Here is an 18,408-nt window from a genome sequence, read left to right as displayed (position 1 = left end):
CAAGAAACCCGGGCCACGTGGAGCATGTGAGGAAAGAGCCACAGCTCTGTGTCCTCAGCTGCCCCCAGGAAATTGCTCGGAGGCCTAGTCCCTTCCACTGCCATTTAAAGACACGCTTCCCGTGCCTGGGACACACCGACCCCTCCAGGCCCCAGCCAAGGAGAGGTCTGGCAACAGAGCCTACAGGAGCCATGGGGAACAAGGGAGACTGGCTTTTCTCATTAACTTACTGTGCAACCTCAGGCAAATCATACGCCCTCTCTGGACCTCAGATATCCCTCTGCATTGGAACTCCACGTGGTATAGGCAGTTAGGAATCCAAGTCCCTTCCTCTAGGAAGTCCTCCCTGACCTCTGCACCAGTGCCTACAGAGTCTCCTCTGTTTTGCCTCCCTTGGTAACAGTGTTTTTAATTGCTCACCTGCTTACTTGTCTGTTTCACTAACTGGCCCACACGCAGTAGCAGCTGACATCAGGCAGCCTGAGGTCGGAGTCCTGCTCTGACACTTGGATGACACAGTATGACACTTGGGCAAGTTACTGGCCTCTCTGTCTCTCCATTCACACATCATAAAATGGAAAATAATAGTGTCTACCTCATAGGGTTGTTAGGAGGAGTTTAAAAGACTTTATGTGTAATATATATGCATAGTAATTATTCAATAAATATTAGCTGGTATTTATTTAATAAAGAAGGCTGTGATATAGCAGATATTCAATGACCTCTACTGAAACAATTTTATTTGGCAATCACTTGCATAATGCTTATTATGTGCCATGCACCGTTCTAAGCATGTTACAAATCTTCACACATTTTATAGTTAAGGAAAACTGAGACACAGAGAAGTTCATTAACTTGTCCAACATTGTACAGCTAGAAAGTGGTAGAGCCAGGATGCAAACCCAGGCAATCTGGCTCCGGTATCCATGCTTTTAATGAATGAATAAATATGCCTTTCCTTGCGGGGGGCGGGTTGGGGGGAGGAGTGGGAGGGACTTCAACTACCAAAGTTGCTCAGTTCCCAACCCTGGTCTCTTTCAGGTCCTGGGAGCTCCTGGTTGGCAAGTGACATCTCTGGGGTGTAAGTGAGGCTGGTTTGAAGCTAGAGGTAAACGGACGGTCACTGCCCCCACCATGTCGCAAGTGATGTCCAGCCCCCTGCTGGCAGGAGGCCATGCAGTTGGCTTGTCTCCCTGCGAAGAACCCAGGAGGGCCCTGCACCCAGCACCCAGCCCCGGCCTGCCACTGCAGTGTCCCTACTATACCACAGAAGGTTGGGGAGCCCAGGCCCTGATGGCCCCCACACCCTTCAAGGGGCCCCCCAGCAGGCTCCAGCAGGGTCCACAGGCTAGAGCCAAAGCCAGCTGCCTCCTGCAGTCCCCTGGGGAGCAGACCTCAGGGACCCTGGAGGACCTCGACTCCTACATTGACTTCTCACTGGAGAGCCTCAACCAGATGATTCTGGAACTAGACCCCACCTTCCAGCTGCTCCCCACAGGAACTGGTAGCCCCTGGGCTGAGCCCACCCAGAGCACCACCTCAAGGAAAAAGAAAGATGAGCCTGAAGCCTTGGGTAAGGACCTGGGGCACGGTGCCAAGGGGGGTGCTTGGGGACCAGACCTCATGAGGAAGAAGAACTTTTCTATCAAATCAGAGGAGCAGGAGAAAATGTCCTGTTGGGAGGTGCTGTGCAGCCCTAAACAAGTTACTTAATCTCTCTGTTTTCTTTCCTATATCAAAGAGATATATATAAGTTTCCCTCACTATCCAATTCTATTTTGTTCCTGAGTTTGGAAAAGTGATGGATACCTGTTTTATGTGATTTTTCAGAGACTTTAAATAAGCTTATATATATATATATATGTATATATATTATATATATATATAAGAATTTCATACAATGCCATGCATGTAACTAAGAGCCCAAGAAATGTGGAGTCCCTGAACCTCACTGTTCTATAGTATATCTCTTTAGGTCCTAACCTGGGTCCCCTGAAACTTTTATAGGATTGCTATCTGGGCCCCTGTCCCTGTTTAGGGGAGTATCTCTCTGGGGAGGCCCAAACTGGAAGTAGCGGGGTTAGAAAGACACAGAATTCAGTCTATTTGGGGTGGGACCCTGCTGTGTGTAAGCAGCGATGTGCTGGTAAGCTCCATGATGGGGTGGCAGAGAGCCCTGTTTGCAAACATCTGCCAATTTCACGGTATAGATTCTCCCAGCATGGCCAATCTCAAGCTACCAAAATGATGTCACTGAATGTAGTACTGGAAAGAGATAACCTGTAGATGGCCATTACGGTATATATAGTATTTCTACCATACCAATACAATAGATATAAATAATCTCAAGAGTATAGATAATAGTGGGGCACCTGGCTGGCTCAGTTGGAAGAGAATGCGACTCATGACCTCAGGACCATGAGTTCGAGCCCCATGCTGGGTGCAGAGATTATTTAAATAAATAAAACTCGGGGCGCCTGGGTGGCTCAGTCGTTAAGCGTCTGCCTTCGGCTCAGGTCGTGATCCCAGGGTCCTGGGATCGAGTGTCGCGTCGGGCTCCCTGCTTGAAGGGGAGCCTGCTTCTCCCTCTCCCATTCCCCCTGCTTGTGTTCCCTCTCTCACTGTGTCTCTCTCTGTCAAATAAATAAATAAAATCTTAAAAATAATAATAAATAAATAAAACTTTTTAAAAATTTTATTTACTTATTTGAGAGAGGGTGTGCTCATGCGAGCGTACAAGCAGGGGGAGGGACAGAGGGAGAGAATCTCAAGCGACTCCATGCTGAGCAGTGGCTCAATCTCACGACCCTGAGATCATGACCTGAGAGGAAACCAGGACTTGGATGCTCAACCAACTGAGCCAGCCAGGCGCCCCTAAATAAATAAAACTTAAAAAAAAAAAAAAAAGAATCTAGATAATAGCAAAATCTAATTAAATAATTGGGATATGATGAATTGTATTTATTACTTTTGTTTTTATTGTAAGTTATTTCATTGTAGGTTTATGTAATTTAATTTTTAATAATGTCTGAGTTTAGAAATCAGCTGGACAAAATCCTAAAAATTTAACAATCAGCTCTTACGAGCTGGTACAAGCCAACTTCAATATACCACTACATCCAAGGGAATCTAGAAATCGCTACATCTGGTGTCAGTTTCCTGAACAAAGGGTTTCAAGTGTACTCTGAGGATGAGGGTCAAGGAGCAGGACCCCATTAGACAGGCTGGAAGACTGAGGTCTCCAGGGGTTTAAAGGATCAGCATGGGTTAAGGGATACAATTAGGATTAGAGATAGTGTCCATGAGAATTTCTACTTATTGAGCACTTATTATATCCAGGCTCTGTGCTGAACATCTTACAGGAGAACATTTAATCCTCCCAATCTATCCCCGTGAAATATTTTATCACCATTTTACAGATGAAAAAAACGGAGGCTGAGGGACTCCAGTAAGGAGCCAGTCTAGCCTAATCACTGGAGGTGGGCAAACTTTCCACAAGCTAGTGACTTCACTCCTTTGTCTCATATTCTTCATCTGTAATATAGAGAGGAGTTCTTACCTCAAAGGGGGTTGCAGGGTTTAAAAGAAATAACACTTGGGTGTTTATCAGAAATCCTGACATGCTGTTAGTCATTATAAATGGCAGCTGGTTTAATTAAACACTAGGGTTGCATTTAGGACCCGCCCCAGGATAGGCTCAGGGTCTGGGATGGAGGTGAGCCCAGCACCCAGGTCCTTCGGCGCCCCAGTTCCCAGTCTCCAGCCTGCCTTCTGCCCCTCCCATTGAGCATTGCCTTCCAGGGCTGTTAAAAGAACCACCTCTATCCGCCAAGATCTTCCTGCTTCTTGAGGCTGGTCACAGGCATGTCTCTGCAGGGAAGGTGGCTTGGGTCTAATTACCATTGGCAGGAGCAAGCCCAGGGCTTTAATGTTCATGCCCCAAGGCAGGGGTTCCACACACTCAAGGCCCGCTGGGGCAAGACCAGCCTCTGTGGAGCGTCCACATGTATGGGGTAGGGATGTTGACAACATCCCCTTCCTCCAAGGAGCCAGTGGTCAGTAGTCTGTGTTCTCAGATGCCCTGGACACAACCTGCCATCATGGGGATGTGTCCATCTGACCCTGGGTAGCAGAGGGGTTCGGGGGATGAGCGGGCAGCCAACAGTGGTCAGAGAGTTCTGATGAAGCCCCCTAATTCTGCCCTAGCATCTTCTGATGGAATAAGAAAATCCTCTTCTCTAACCTCTGCCTGAATGTCAGTGATGCCTGGGAATTCACTACCTCCTGAGACAGCCGGCATAGTCAGCTCCCTGTTAGAAAGTTCTTCCCTGCGACCGTTGTGATTGCTAACAGTGTGTCACTGTGATGGGTGGCACCTGTCCCGTGCATCTCAACCTGCCAAAACCCTCCCCTCAGACCACCACTACCGGCAACAAAGCGCTTGCCAGCCTGTGGAAACCTAACTAGTTCTGGGCACCGTGGTGAGTTTTCACTGGGCCAAATGTATCCAAATGTGTGGGATGCCCTCCCTTCGCCTCTCATCCTTCCTTCTCCTGGGGTGTCAAAGGGAAGATGTTCTATAACTGTGGTGCTAGCAGATGTTCACTGTTTTCTCTTTGTCCTCACTTGGCAAAATTAAAAATTAAGCATCGGTGATCCTATGTTTCTCCCTCCCCTAAATAAATATAGATAGATTTTGTAGTGCATGATCTCAGCATCTACCCTGTGAAGGAAACAGTGGTAGCCTCATTTTACAGATGAGAAAGTGAGGCTCAGGGAGAAGAAGTAATGACCCAGGGTCACACAGCCAGTGGGTTGTAGGTCAGGCCTCAAAGCCTGGGCATCTGGCCTCCAAAGTCTGTGTTCTTGCCTTTCTCTCTCTTCTTTGGAGCTAGTTTCCTGCCCTCCAGAGCTTCGAAGAACAAATCTGTATGGAGGCAGCCTGCAGGCTTCTCTTCTGGGGCTCTCCTCCTGCAGCGCTCACAAATCTCCCCCAGCTTCCCTGCCCCTGCCTCTTGCTTACCCTGGGGGGCTCCCATCCCACAGGGAGCATGGTTATTCCAAGCAAACACCATATCTATCTCTGCCACTCCTCCCCTCCCCATCTTTGGAACAGGCACCCACATTTCATTTTCCAACAATTTCTGCCAGGCAAGGCTGTTTGCCAATCCCAAGAGAAGGGTGCTTAATAACTGTCTCTCTGCCCCCCTCCCCACCCACGTGTCCCCTTCCACCAGCCCAGCCTGGTGCTGGCGCCTGTATCCACCCAGCACTGCTCAGACTTGCCCCACGAGCCTGTAAACAGTGGCTGCACCCAGGTGAGGGTGTGGGGGGCCTCCACCTCCCCTAGCCGCATGCACCTCAGGGCAGCAGCGAGAGGTGACTCACAGCTCCAGGACTCCTTCCTTCCTTCCCACCCTGCTCTGCTTGCTCAGTCCCCCGAGCAAGGCCTTTCTTTGGTCGGTGTTTGGATGACCCAGTGATTAGGAAACCCAGAGCTTCACCAGGTGGAGAGACCCTCTCCCAAAGCAGCCAAGCACCTTTTCACAGGGCAAGGCCTTGGGAAAGTGTCCTGAGGAGTCCCCCGTCCTGGAGTCCTAGAAGACGCCCTCCAAACAGAGCACAAGAGCAGGCGTTGGATTCCTCCACTCCCTGGCTGTGTGACATTGGATAACCCACTTAACCTTTCTGAGCCTTGATTTCTCATCTCTTATTTGGGATTCATAATGTTTTCTACTTCAACAGAGTTGTTGTGAGGGTTACGTGAGTTAATACAGGTAACATGTTTGCAACGGCGTGGGCACACAGTAAATACCAGCCTTTATTAAAAACTCTGCAGTAAATGCCAGCTCCATTGCCACATCTCTCTGAGCCTCAGTTTCCTCTCCATAAAATCAGTGCCTGCTGGCAGTGGGCATAAGAGCTGAGAGGATTATGGGTATAAACACTATAAAGTCCTATAAAAATAGAAGTGGTGCTTGCCAACCTTCCAGAAGAATGCACCCCATTCCAAGACCGCTACTCTTTCAGAACGCACAACACGTTGTGCCAAATAGTCTTCTCTTGCCCTCGGCAGTGGGACTCCCCCCTTAGCTGGACAGTGTCAGCCATCTGGCCAACACTGGCCTCAAAAAGCAGGCAGGCAGGAGAAGTTCTCCAAAGCTCACCATGGGCTAGGCTCCAGGCACCATTCATCAGTGCCTTTTATCCTTACCACAACCTCAGGAGGTTGGTTTTAGATCCCCACTTTGCAGATAAGGAAACTGAGGCTCGCAGTGGTTAGGAAAGTTAGCCAATGCCTCTTGGCAGGAAAGTGGCAAAACCAGGACTCACACCCAGGTTTATCTGACGGCAAAGCCAGGCCTGTTCCTACACTCCTTGGAACAGCATGCTCAGGTCAGCCTGCCAGCCCCCCTTCATCTGGTGTAATCCTCCACCCCAACCCCAGCCCAAGCAGGTTCAGACAGAGGCAGTGACCGCGAGCAGGCTCTGAGGTCCTACCCAGGAGCGGGCTGGGGCAGGCAGGGATTCCACAGAGTGGGCAGGAGTTGGTACATGTGCCAAAGCCCAAGGTGGTGGGAGGCTGGCAGACAGGAGCTGAAGGTGCAGTTTCCCTCTGACTTTGCCCCAGTTTCCATCCTGGGAAGCCAGAGGCAGGATTCAACAGGCCTCCAGGAGGGAGCAGCTAGGTAGCCCCCACCTTCCACCACCTTTGCTGGAATAGCACCAAGGACAGTTCCCCTCCCCCAGGTCAGGAGGAGGGATGTCCATACTCACCGTGGGGAAAACCACAAGGTACCCACTCCAGGGAGGAGCAAGTTCTCAAAACAAGAGTCCTGGGTGCCCCCACTGAGGAATAGAGAGAGCACTGGAGTGAGTCACCACCCTCGGCCGTGTTTAATAACCAACAATGGCGTACCAGCTAAAAGCATGTCCTGGGAGGTCCACAGCTTGATAATGTAGCAAACCCTGGCCTCTGGGAGCTCCTGCTCTAAAGCAGAGTTCTTAAACTCTACAGTGCACTCAGATTCCAGGGAGTCTTGCTAAAATGTAGATTCTGCTTCAGCAGGCTTGGGATGGAAACTGAGATTCTGCGCATCTGACCAGCTCCCACCCCCAGGTGGCGTGGCACTGCTGGGCCAGGGGCCGCAGTGCTGTGGCTTGGTGCCCATTGGAATCAGCTGGAAAACTAAAACAACCTGAGGTCTGGGTCCACACCGGAGATTCTGATCTATTTGGCACAGGGTGTAGCCTGGGCATTTGGACTTTTAAAACCTCATCGGATGATTCTAGTGTGCAAACAAGCATGAGAACCCCTGCCTTCATTGTAGGCACAGATGTAGAAACAGCCTTCACCTGCCCTGGACAAAGGAGGCATCAGAAATGTGACTGGCACCCGCTTTAGCAGTCATTTCAACCTGGGGAGGGGGACATTCATGCAGGAGAGGATTTCCTAGTTTTAAGGTATTTACCATGTGCCAGGAGAAGTGTTATGCCGCCTACGTTCATCTCATTTCATCCTTACTCTAGCACCAAGAGACTGGATATATAGTCACCCCATTTCACAGGTATGGAACCTGAAGCTCGAGTTGGTGAAGTCGTTTGGCCAAGTGCTCTGATAGTAAGTGGCAGAGCCAGATCTGAAACCCAGGTCTCTCGGACTCCAAGGCCTGTGTTCATTCCAAGGCATCTCCCCACCAAAGGAAGAAATCACAAGGAGGGTGACTTTGGAGCTGTGCCTAGAAAGGGGAGCTGGGTGCAAATCCGAATCCAGCAAACTTCTCTCTGAGCCTTGGTTTCCTCATCTGTCTAAAGGAGGGGAAACCAGATGGTGTTGAGGACTCTTCCAGCATTCCTGTTCTGTAAGCCCAGGTTCCCGGTTTCACCAGTGTTCTGCTCTCTCCCCAGACATAAAGTACATCGAGGTGACCTCCACCAGATCAAGGTGTCATGATGGCCCCCAGTGCTGCTCCAGCCCATCTGTCACCCCGCCCTTTGGTTCCCCACGCAGTGGTGGCCTCCTCCTTTCCAGAGACATCCCCCGAGAGACTCGAAGCAGCAGCGAGAGCCTCATTTTCTCTGGGAGCCAGGGCAAGGGGCACCAGCACCCCCCTCCCCACTCTGGGGCTCCCTCTTCTCATCCCCCACCCTCTCCCAGCATCTCTATCCCCGGCATGGGGAACAAGGCCTCCGGCCCCCATGGCTTGGGATCCCCACTGGCAGCTTCTCCAGGCTTGGAGAAGGGGCTGGGGGGCCTGGCCCCACAGCAGGGCAGCAGGGTCTCTGTGTTGTCAGCCAGCCCAGCATCCGATGTCAGCTACGTGTTCGGAAGGTAGGTCACTCCCACTGTAGCTTCTGATATTGTCTCTGCAACACACACACACACACACACCCTAAAAATCATAGAGAGGCACCCTGTTCTATCGGAGCAAAATCAGGTTGTACACCAAAAACAAAAGAGTGAATATTCTCTTTTATGCCATCACAGCCATTTGGACCTCAAGCTTTCCTCAGGCACTTAGAATATAACTCAAAATTTTGAGAATATAACAAAAATTTTGATTTATGCCTTCCTCTTGAGAAAAGAACTGTTTACATTCATGAGGCTGACCTGTATCCTTTCCAGCACTCATACAACCCATCTGAAGGAAGGGATTTTTTTTAAAACACAGGGATGTAAATAAAATTTGGAGGCCTGGGATAAACCATTTAGGAAAGAAAAGCCTCCTTCCTCTTTGTTGCTAGCAAAACCTAGCAGGAAGGAGGCGAACCTGCCTGTCCCCCCGCCCCCCAGCCCAGTTTGCTGGCCTCACAAAATAAAGCTGCACACACACACCCATCCTGTCCAGGAGGACCAAACCTCAGGACCTCTGTCCCCCACACTGACTCCAGAGCCGATGTGCCAAGGCAGTCCTTGGCAAGGAGGCCGGGATTCCACGGCCATGGCCGTTGGCATGGGCCTCTGAACTCAGAGAGAAGTCTCGCTGGATGCAGAGCTGGCCTCCTCCTCTTCCTCCAGCTGGGGAGTTCTCTCTGCATCCACCGTGGACATGGTCCAGCCTGCGTGCAGGGCTCTTGGGAATGTTGGGTACTTGTGTGATAGCTCAGTCAGACCTGCCCGGCTGGGAAGGCAGAGGGGATCCAGTCCAGCCTAAGCCCACATGACCTGCAGGGGATCAGCTCATGAGCTACTTTAAATGACCAAAGACTGCAGTGCAGAGACATTTCTGTATCCTTCAGCATCGCTTGGGGATCAGGTGGGCATGCACTTTGCTTTGGGCTGTGGGGGATGGAGTATGCAATACTCTATTTAACCAGAGCTACGGGCACCAAGATCAGTAGATTCTGGAGCCTGGCTCTGACTTCTGCATGTCCACTAACAGCCTAACTCCCTGCCTGTCTGGTGCCCTCCCTGCAGCAGCCAGTCCCTCCTCCACTCCAGCATCTCCAGCCATCAGTCATCTTCTAGATCCTTGGAGAGTCCAGCGAGCTCTTCCTCCAGCCTCCACAGCCTTGGCCAAGTGTCTCCGGGTACAAGAGCCAGTGACTTCCAGGTCCCCAGCAACCCCACCCCAAACATGGGCCAGCCCAGAGCAACTCACTCCCCACCACTGGCCAAGGAACACGCCAACAGCTGCCCACCATCCATCACCAACTCCATGGTGGACATACCCATCGTGCTGATCAATGGCTGCCCAGAACCAGAGTCTCCCCCATCCCAGCAGATCCCAGGACACCAGGACTTTGTCCGACCTGGGGCCCCTTCTTCCAGCAAGTCTTGTCCAGCCACCAGGAGCCACAGCCAGACCCCTCTCACCACATCCTCAGAGGGTATGTTGTAAACCAGTCCTTCAGCCGTTGTGAGGTTCAGCTTGGGGGGATAGACAAAGCATCAGTGGGTTTTTGCAATAGCAGGTCAATGCGCTGAATACCTACTGTGTGCCGAGCACTTTGCCAAAGAGTAGGGACAGAGAGATGGACACAGTTTAGAAAGAGACAAAAACCAAGGATCACTACAGAATAGAAAAACCACAGAAGGCAAGAGATGTCCTAAGTCTTATGGGGCCACAAAGGAAGGCGTGATCCTTTTAGTCTAAAAAACTGGGAAAGCTCCTTGGAGGAAGTGACATCTGAGCTGGGTCTGGAAAACTGAATCAAATGTCTGGAGCCAGAGCAGGGGAGGTGGGGCATTCCCAGCAGAGGGAACAGCAAGTCCACGGTCATGAAGGTGTAGAAGCACATGCATGTTTAAGAAATGACTGGAGTGTTGGGTGTGGGATGAAGTAGTTGAGTAATCTGGGGCAAGATTGGGAAAGGTCTTGAACACCACGCTAAAGAGTGGATTTTACCCATTAGGCCGCGGCATCGGGGGCTAGCAGGGAATCTCAAACAGGAAAGTGATGGGGTCAGAGGTACATGTTCAATAGATAACTCTGGCAGCTGCATGGCAGATGACCTGCAGGGCCCGGCCCAGGCAGGGAGAGCAGTTTTGTTTTGATTTTCATCATGAAGTGGTCCAGACAAGCTGTAACGGGGGACTGCACCAGGGCGGGGCAGGGCGGAGGAGAGAGGACAGAGCCAGGAGACCCTCGGGATATGAAAACAACAGGCTTGATGACTAATGCAAGAGAGGGAGAAGAAGGAGAGTCAGTCCTACCTCTGACGTTCATGGATGACGAACACACAGAGAGCCGACGGAGACAATGCATTCCAATTCAGACAGCTAAAAACCACAAAGCAGCAAACACCCTCCTTCCCGTAGTCTGTGACTACAGGCGTCCAAAAAGAACAAAACCAGCCAGAACGCAAAGCAGTAAACACAGAGGCTCAGGCTTAGCACCCATAGGGTGCACCTCTCCAGAGAAGAGCCCCTGCAGAGCCCCAGGGACACTGTCCCTGCTCCCCACCCCCCACTCAGCCACAAGCATCAGGGGGACTCCTGGGGGTTATGATGTTCACTCTGGCCCACACTGCCATTCGGGAAGCCAGGTCAATGTAAGCAAGAGAAAAATGGCATATAGGTGTGCCTTTGAATCTGCTCTGATCGTTTTCCCGGAATAAATCATTTGCAGATTTTAGTACCTTTTTTTATGATGAGTTACTCTCAGCTGGCCACAGCACACACCTTTTCAAGATACCAAAATGGAAAACCACTGTTCTCTGCCTTAGGGACCCGGGGAAGTGGCCATTTTGTCATCTCAATGAGCACATCTACTTAGTCCAGCGATATTCCCATCCTGGTTTGGTGGTGCCCCAGGATATCACTCATTATACCCTGGGGTCTTATCAAAGTCTGCAAACTTTCTCCAAACAAAATCCTTGCTAATTGCCTAGGCTATTGGAATGTCAAAAACCCTCAGAGACGGTTTAGTACACTTAGTCCCCTCTGGGCTTCAGGAGCAAGACAGTTGTCCCAAATCAGAGTCAGGAATCCTGTCTCCTGACTTCTGCACAGGCTCATCTGCCCAGATCTGCTGCCTTCCTTTCCTCAAACTTTTCTTTCATTTTCTTTTCCAAACTGAACATGCCCCCCAAGACACTTGTAGGATTCTTAAGGGGGAAGAGAGGGTAAAACCAAACACATGATGCATCTCAGAATCCCTTATTTATCCCTTCTTTCAGGCCACACCAGACAACACAAGATTTGAGAAACTGTTTCTCATTAAACTGAGATTTTATCTGTTTGTGATTTATTTCCAAGGATACGAGGGGAGACTCCTAGGTCCTAGATGCGCCAAGCCCTGAATTCTTCTGTTGGATTTTGCCTCTTGTAGGCAGTTGGAGATACAGTGGGGTTGGGGTAGGGTAGGGTGGGTTGAATGGGACCACTGCGCAGAGGTGGGGGAAGGGTCTCTCAGCTCCCCTCGGTCCAGCCTAAAGAGTCCCCCCTCTCTGTCTTCCAGGTCCCACCAGGGACATGCAGCCCACCATGAAGTTTGTGATGGACACATCTAAATACTGGTTTAAGCCAAACATCACCCGGGAACAAGGTAAAAGGAAGCGCTCTGTTTCAAGGGTTGAGTGACCCAGGAGTCAAGTCTGGGTCTTGCATCTTGCATCAGGCAGATGGGGCCCTGGGTCATGGTAGGGGAGGGAATGGCAAATGGTAGGTCCAGGGAAGGGGGATATCGTGCAAACCTCATGTCCTGAGGAAATAGGGACTGCAGCAGGAAGGGTGGAGATTAGACAATAGGAAGGACTTCCTGGGAACACAAGGTGATTCTGTAATGTCTGCTCTATGAAGATTCTATGGGGCTGGGGGACAGGGGTGTCCAGGTGGGGGGGGAGGTAACTGTCTCTGACCCAAGGATTGTTCCAGCAATCGAGCTGCTGAGGAAAGAGGAGCCAGGGGCTTTCGTCGTGAGGGACAGTTCTTCCTACCGAGGCTCCTTTGGCCTTGCCTTGAAGGTGCAGGAGGCCCCTGCACCTGCCCCGAACCGATCAGGTATGTGTACCTGTCTCTTCATTCAAGGCCTCACAGAGGCAACAGGCTGTGGTAGGTTCTAGTCCCAGCTCTCCACTGCTACCTTGCAGCAGGCCCATAAGTACTCCTGGGAGGAGGGTCAGCCCTCTCCCAGCTGCCTTCCTGCACCAGACACTCTGTAAGGAGCTCCTTCCACGGCAAGCCTGAGCTTCCTCTGCCTCTGGGAGTCCCCAGATTCCCTGCTCTGCTCTCATGGGGGGAAGAGGAGGAAGCTCCCAGCCCCTCTCCAGGATGCTCTCCTCTGCCCACCCCCCACCTTCGCTGTCCAGACCAGCTTTATTGTGAAGGAACCTAATGTAGTAATAACGTGTGTGCCCTAGCTTACCACGTGTATGTGACAGTTTATCACGTGTGATAGCTTATTGAGTGAATGCACTGGCTTATTACATGTGCATGATAGCTTATCACATATGTGCTAGTTTATCACACATGTGATAGCTTAGCACATGCTTTCCCGTGGTCTCACACACACAACACACATCTCTGGGGCATGCACCCTGCACTGGGATACCTCGCTAGGGAGATAGATAAAAACAGATCATTATAGTACAAAGTATCTAAGTTACAGCCCCTCCCCAAACCCCAGGAGTATAGCTCTCATGTAACAAAAGGATCAGGTAAATAGGTTCCAAGAGTTAGTTAATGACACCACCCCCCGAGAGCAAAGATGAAAACCCCAACTTCATGCTCTCTACACCATGCTGCTCTGGTTAAATAAGAAAGTGACCTCGGGGCAGTATTGGTTATCAAGAACGCCTTGCCAACGAGCACAGAGAGAAGGAAACCATGGGCGGGTGAAGAAGAGGCAGAGGGGCACTGTTCACCCTCCAGGGCCAGCCTAGCTCCAGCAGGGACCATCTGGTGAAGAATCACAGTACCTGGGAAGGAGTGGGTAGAAGAAGAGAGAAATCAGGCTGAAGGATTAAGATTTGATCTTAGTAGTCACTGGGACCATCCCCAGTAGCCCTTGAGACCAAGAGAAAGTTCTCCTGAGAGAATTACTGGACGCAGAAACCTTTGAGCAAACATGTTGGCACCTCCTTTGTGGGAGGCCTTGAAGATAGGGTTCCCCCTAGCAGTCCCACCCACCCCTAGGCAGGGGAACAAACCAGTTAACCTCTGGATGGACTGGGAGGAGACGGGTCAGGGAACGAGTTGGTCAGTGTTCAGCTAACACTGGGCTCTGGAACCCCCATCCACATGCGCTCTTTCTTCTATCTTTGTCCAGGTGAGGACAACAGTGACCTCATCCGCCACTTCCTCATCGAGTCTTCCGCCAAAGGGGTGCATCTCAAAGGAGCAGACGAGGAGCCCTACTTTGGTGAGCCTCTCCAGCCTGCAGGCCCCTGGGTGGGCCCCACCCTTCTGGGCTGGGAGACTGGTCTGGGGAAAGCCTTCTCACGCAGGGCTGCCTGTTTCCTTGCAGGGAGCCTCTCTGCCTTTGTGTGCCAGCATTCCATCATGGCCCTGGCCCTGCCCTGCAAACTCACCATCCCACAGAAAGGTGGGTCTGGGCCCCAAAGAGGCAACCCCGGGGAACTAAAAAGGCTCCTAGTGGTCACATCCCACCTTATTTATGGATTAGTGTCACAGTTAAAAGTGCTTCACCTAGCATCCATCAGCATCTTCACTTCCTGGCTTGAGAATTTGAGAATGTCGACCCCTCTGAGCCTCTGTTTCTTCCTCTATGAAATGGGGACAGCCATCATCATACTTACTTAAAGGATTGGTTGGGGGTTAAATGAGCCGGTCCAGACAAGGCTCTTATCACAGAGTACGTGTTTGATAAATAGGAGCCTTCTTTGAGAGGATGAAAGGAACATAAGTCGGCCAGTTTGGAGAGGGTTGTTTTTTTCTTCCGGGTCCAACCTTTACTGGGCACTCCCTCATTCACACATCCCTCACCACAACTGTGTCAAATAGGTGTTATCCCCATTTAACAGATGAGAAAAGGAGGGCTCGAGGAGCTAAGTAGCTCGCCCAAAGGCACACAGATCAGACCTCAAACTGAGATCAGGAAGTCCCATCCAGAGCCCACAGCCCAGCCGCATCAGCAGCTGGAGTAGATGATCCCTGGGTGTGCAGGAGGAGCAGAAGAGGGGTTCTGGGAGTGGAGTCAGGGCAGGGGGAGCCCCCAGTGTGGTGATGGGGAAAGCCTCCCTACATTCTGCAAAGAAAGGCCTGGGTTTGGGATGGGGTGTGAAAGAAGGGAGGAGGTGAGAGGCTTCTGAGGACCAGGTGACTGCAGCAGTCCAGGGGCTGGAGGAGTGAGGAGGCGAAAGAGGGACCAAAAGGCTTGCAAGTCAGGCATCTGGGGAGCCCCAAGTGGCCCCGTTTGTCTAATTATGGTAATCACACCAGGTTTCTCAACAGCTTGCTTCCTGAAGGTGGGGGCGGAGGTGGGAGATGTTCAAGGGGATTAATGTTCCTACGAGAAGAGTCCCGTTCACTCCACCCCCACCCCCTCTGGGGACTGTTACTTTGCTTTGGCTCAGAATTGGGAGCTGGAGACTCCTCAGACCCCACTACAGACAGCCGGGCCTCTCACCTGAAGAAATCTGCAGGTAAGTGGCATGGGGGAGGCTCCAGGCTTGCCTGAGCCCCCATAGGGCCCCTCCCAACCCCACGCACACACTTGTACATGCAGGTCCACACATGTTCCCACTACAGCTTTGTTTCTTCGTCCTTAACAAGGTGCCCCGCGGTCCTCCCCATCCCTATAAACCTGGAGGTGAGAGGCTGCAAGCCTGGGTGGGGGGAGCCCGTGGGGGTGGCAGGAGAGAGGGAGGTTGGTGTGGCTTACACCCCATCCTGCACACTCATGGGCACATGTGGACATGCTGGGGCCTCTCTGGTTCTGAGGGACCTGCCCTAGAAGTGATCTCTGGGTCTGGGATCCTCTGTGGAGTGTCAAGTCCAAAGGCCAGGCATAGATCAGCACTTGTCCGAGTGCCCTCCCCCCATTCTTGTCTTCTCCACCTTCGCTTGGCAATGAACCAGGGCCCCGGGGTGGGTGGAGGTAGAGACAGTGCCAACCATGCTTCTGGACAGAAGGAAGGTTTGCCTGGACATCCCTACACATAGGGCAACAGCTTTACTCCACCCTAGAGGGCCAAAGGCCAGAGCAATGCAAAGCCACAGATGCTCCCAACATCCTCTGGGGTTGGCCTTGAATTGCAGTCACCTACACAGTCCTGCCTGCCTGCCTGGTGGCTCAGAGGAGCCCCACTGGATTCCTGAAGAAGGAAGAGCCCCGACGCCAGCTCTGGGCAGAAGGAGGACCAGGGCCTGGGGGACCCTACCTGCCCCTGCATGGTGGATCCTGGCAAGGCCTAAGCACAGCATTTACATCCCCCAGGCTGCCATGCCCTGTATCTGACCTCTGTGAGTGTAGAGACCCTGAGTGGAGCCCTGGCCGTGCGGAAGGCCATCTCAACCACCTTTAAGAGGGACGTCCTCCCCACACCCACCGTGGTCCACTTCAAAGTCACGGAGCAAGGCATCACCCTGACCGATGTCCAGAGGAAGTAAGGGGCTTCCCTTGCCTTGGGGCTGCTGGGCGGGGCAGGGGGATCTGGAGGGGATGGCTGAGATGGCCGTGGATCAGTGATGAAGGTAGGATTCAGGATTCTGGACCCAATGTGGTCAGTGACTTGCTGAGTGACTCCAGGCAAGTTCTCTGCCTTCTCTGGTCCTCACGCCAATGACCCCATCCCAAAGTCCCCCTTTCAGTGGCACTGGTTCAATCTGGTTCATCCACTGATGAACCTCGTCCCAAAGTCCCCCTTCCAGGACACTGGTTCAGACTGGTTCATCCACTGATGGAACAACTGCAGAACGCCAGACTTTGGCTGCCCACTTCAACACAGTGGCTGAAATCACTCCTTCCCCGGGCTCAGGGCTTCACAGTCTGGCAGGATCCTGGCCCTGGGCTGGAGGAACAAGAGATGAGCAAGACATCATTCCTTTCCTCAAGCAGTTAAATGACACAGTGGGCAGGGGGCGGAGGAGAGAGGGTAGAAAACCTGAATATATAGGACACAAGGCAGATTCATTCCATGAAAAGAGAGAAGTCTGGGGCGCCTGGGTGGCTCAGTCGGTGACGTGTCTGCCTTCGGCTCAGGTCATGATCCCGGGGTCCTGGGATCGAGCCCCGCATTGGGCTCTCTGCTCTGCGGGGAGTCTGCTTCTCCCTCTCCCTCTGCCCCTGCGCTGGAGCGCTCTTTCTCTCTCTCTCTCTTTCAAATGAATAAATAAAATCTTAAAAAAAAAAAAAAAAAAAGGAAAGAAAAGAAAAGAAAAGAGAGAAGTGCAAACATGTGCCCCAAGGCCCAGCAGTGGGAAAGGTCACAGCAGGCTGTAAGGGGTCTAATTGGGAGGCTTCTTGGAGAGCAGGGCATCTGAACTTCGGGAGAGCTAGAGATGATGGAGGTAGGACATGGCACTGGGACAGGCTCTCACCAGCAGTCCTTCTCTTCCAGGGTGTTTTTCCGGCGCCATTACCCCCTCACCACCCTCCGCTTCTGTGGCATGGACCCCGAGCAACGGAAGTAAGTTCAAGTCTGGGCCAAACTCACAAAGCCATCCAGGGCCTAGCTGCCCACTGAGGTTTCTTGCTGACTCTGGGACTGGGGTCACAGACAAAGCCTGTGAACCTCGAGGGGCTGGGAGCAACAGGATGAGGGAAGGGTGGGACCCGGTGGGGTGTGGTCACAGCTGGCCATTGTCCCCAGCTGCTCAGCCAGAGTCCTGTGGAATGCAGAGAAGCCTCAATACTCATTCCTGTCCCTCTTCCTTTCCCACAGGTGGCAAAAGTACTGCAAGCCCTCCTGGTAAGGCTTCCCTGTGTCCTGTCAGTCACCATAAAAGGTCTCCCTGGGCCAGAACCTGGGACCCAACAAGAGGAAGAACTCGGGAAAGGAAGGAGGCCCTGTCCTGACCTTAAGAGAACCCATGGTTTTGATGGGGGTGGCACAGGCCCGGGTCCTCAGAGAGCCTCCAGTCTGAAGGGGGAGACATGAGCCTGGGAGCCCTCGGTCTTATGTAGGAGGCACAGGCTCTAACCTCAGGCAGCCTTAATCGATGGGGATGCCCCAGTCTGATGGTCAAGACACATCCTTGCCCTCAGGAAGCTTCCACTCTGATGAGGAATATGCAGGTCCTGTCCTCATGGAGCCACCATTCAAAAGGAGGGTTACCTAGATCTTGAACTCGGGGGTCTCCCAGTCTGACAGAGGAGGCCCATCCTACCCTCAGAGAGCTGGGGAAGGGGCAGGGCAGAGCACCGTACTAGCTGAGATCACCCCTCCCAGCCTCTCTGGGCCCCACCACCTCACCCAGGCTATGTTCTCCCACCAGGATCTTCGGGTTTGTGGCCAAGAGCCAGACAGAGTCACAGGAGAATGTGTGCCACCTGTTTGCGGAGTATGACACAGTCCAGCCAGCCTCCCAGGTCATCGGCCTGGTGGGTGCCCTGCTGCAGGACACAGAAAGGATGTAGAGGGAGGGAGCTTCCCGTGCACCTTCCTGGACATCCAAAGGGGGCTGGAACCCCTGAGCAGGGGCTTGTGGCCACACTAATGAGCCAATATATTGGACTGGGGAGAACGGTACCAAGTTGAAACCCTGGAAACCTAATGACCGTCAGCAGTGACCTTCATCCAGACCCAGCTGGGTCTCAGTTTCCTCAACCATAAAAAGAGGCCAATAGACAGGACCAGCTGTGCTTCTCAGACTTTGATGGCATCTCAACAAGCTCCCTGTGATTCTGAAGCACGCCCACATCTGAGGACCCCTGACTCCATCAACTTGGACACTGCCAATGCAGAAGCCTGAGTTAGAGACCTGCGACCCTCTGTCGTGGCAAACAGAAGGTGCTGGGTTGGGACCCATGGGCCCCTAGCCCAACACTGACCTGGGAGAGG

The 18,408-nt window shown here is 52.2% G+C and overlaps 1 protein-coding gene across 1 annotated transcript; it reads left to right on the top strand.

Annotated features, from left to right (window-relative positions):
- The first annotated feature begins 1,134 nt into the window (after window positions 1–1,134).
- TNS4 (tensin 4) lies at window positions 1,135–18,164 on the top strand. Its single transcript, XM_035027071.1, has 12 exons — window positions 1,135–1,573; window positions 7,909–8,332; window positions 9,419–9,831; window positions 11,904–11,990; window positions 12,320–12,445; window positions 13,713–13,805; window positions 13,911–13,988; window positions 14,980–15,048; window positions 15,843–16,011; window positions 16,966–17,034; window positions 17,290–17,316; window positions 17,843–18,164. Exons 1-12 carry the CDS (start codon window positions 1,135–1,137, stop codon window positions 17,982–17,984), a joined length of 2,136 nt encoding a protein of 711 aa, XP_034882962.1. The 3' UTR covers window positions 17,985–18,164.
- The last annotated feature ends 244 nt before the right edge of the window (window positions 18,165–18,408 follow it).

Source organism: Mirounga leonina, unplaced genomic scaffold, assembly GCF_011800145.1.
Source record: "Mirounga leonina isolate KUSES-001 unplaced genomic scaffold, KU_Mleo_1.0 Mir_200, whole genome shotgun sequence".
Taxonomy (NCBI): Eukaryota; Metazoa; Chordata; class Mammalia; order Carnivora; family Phocidae; genus Mirounga; species Mirounga leonina.
The sequence above is the reverse complement of the archived record's forward strand: the minus strand, read 5'-3'. Positions and strand labels throughout refer to the sequence as shown.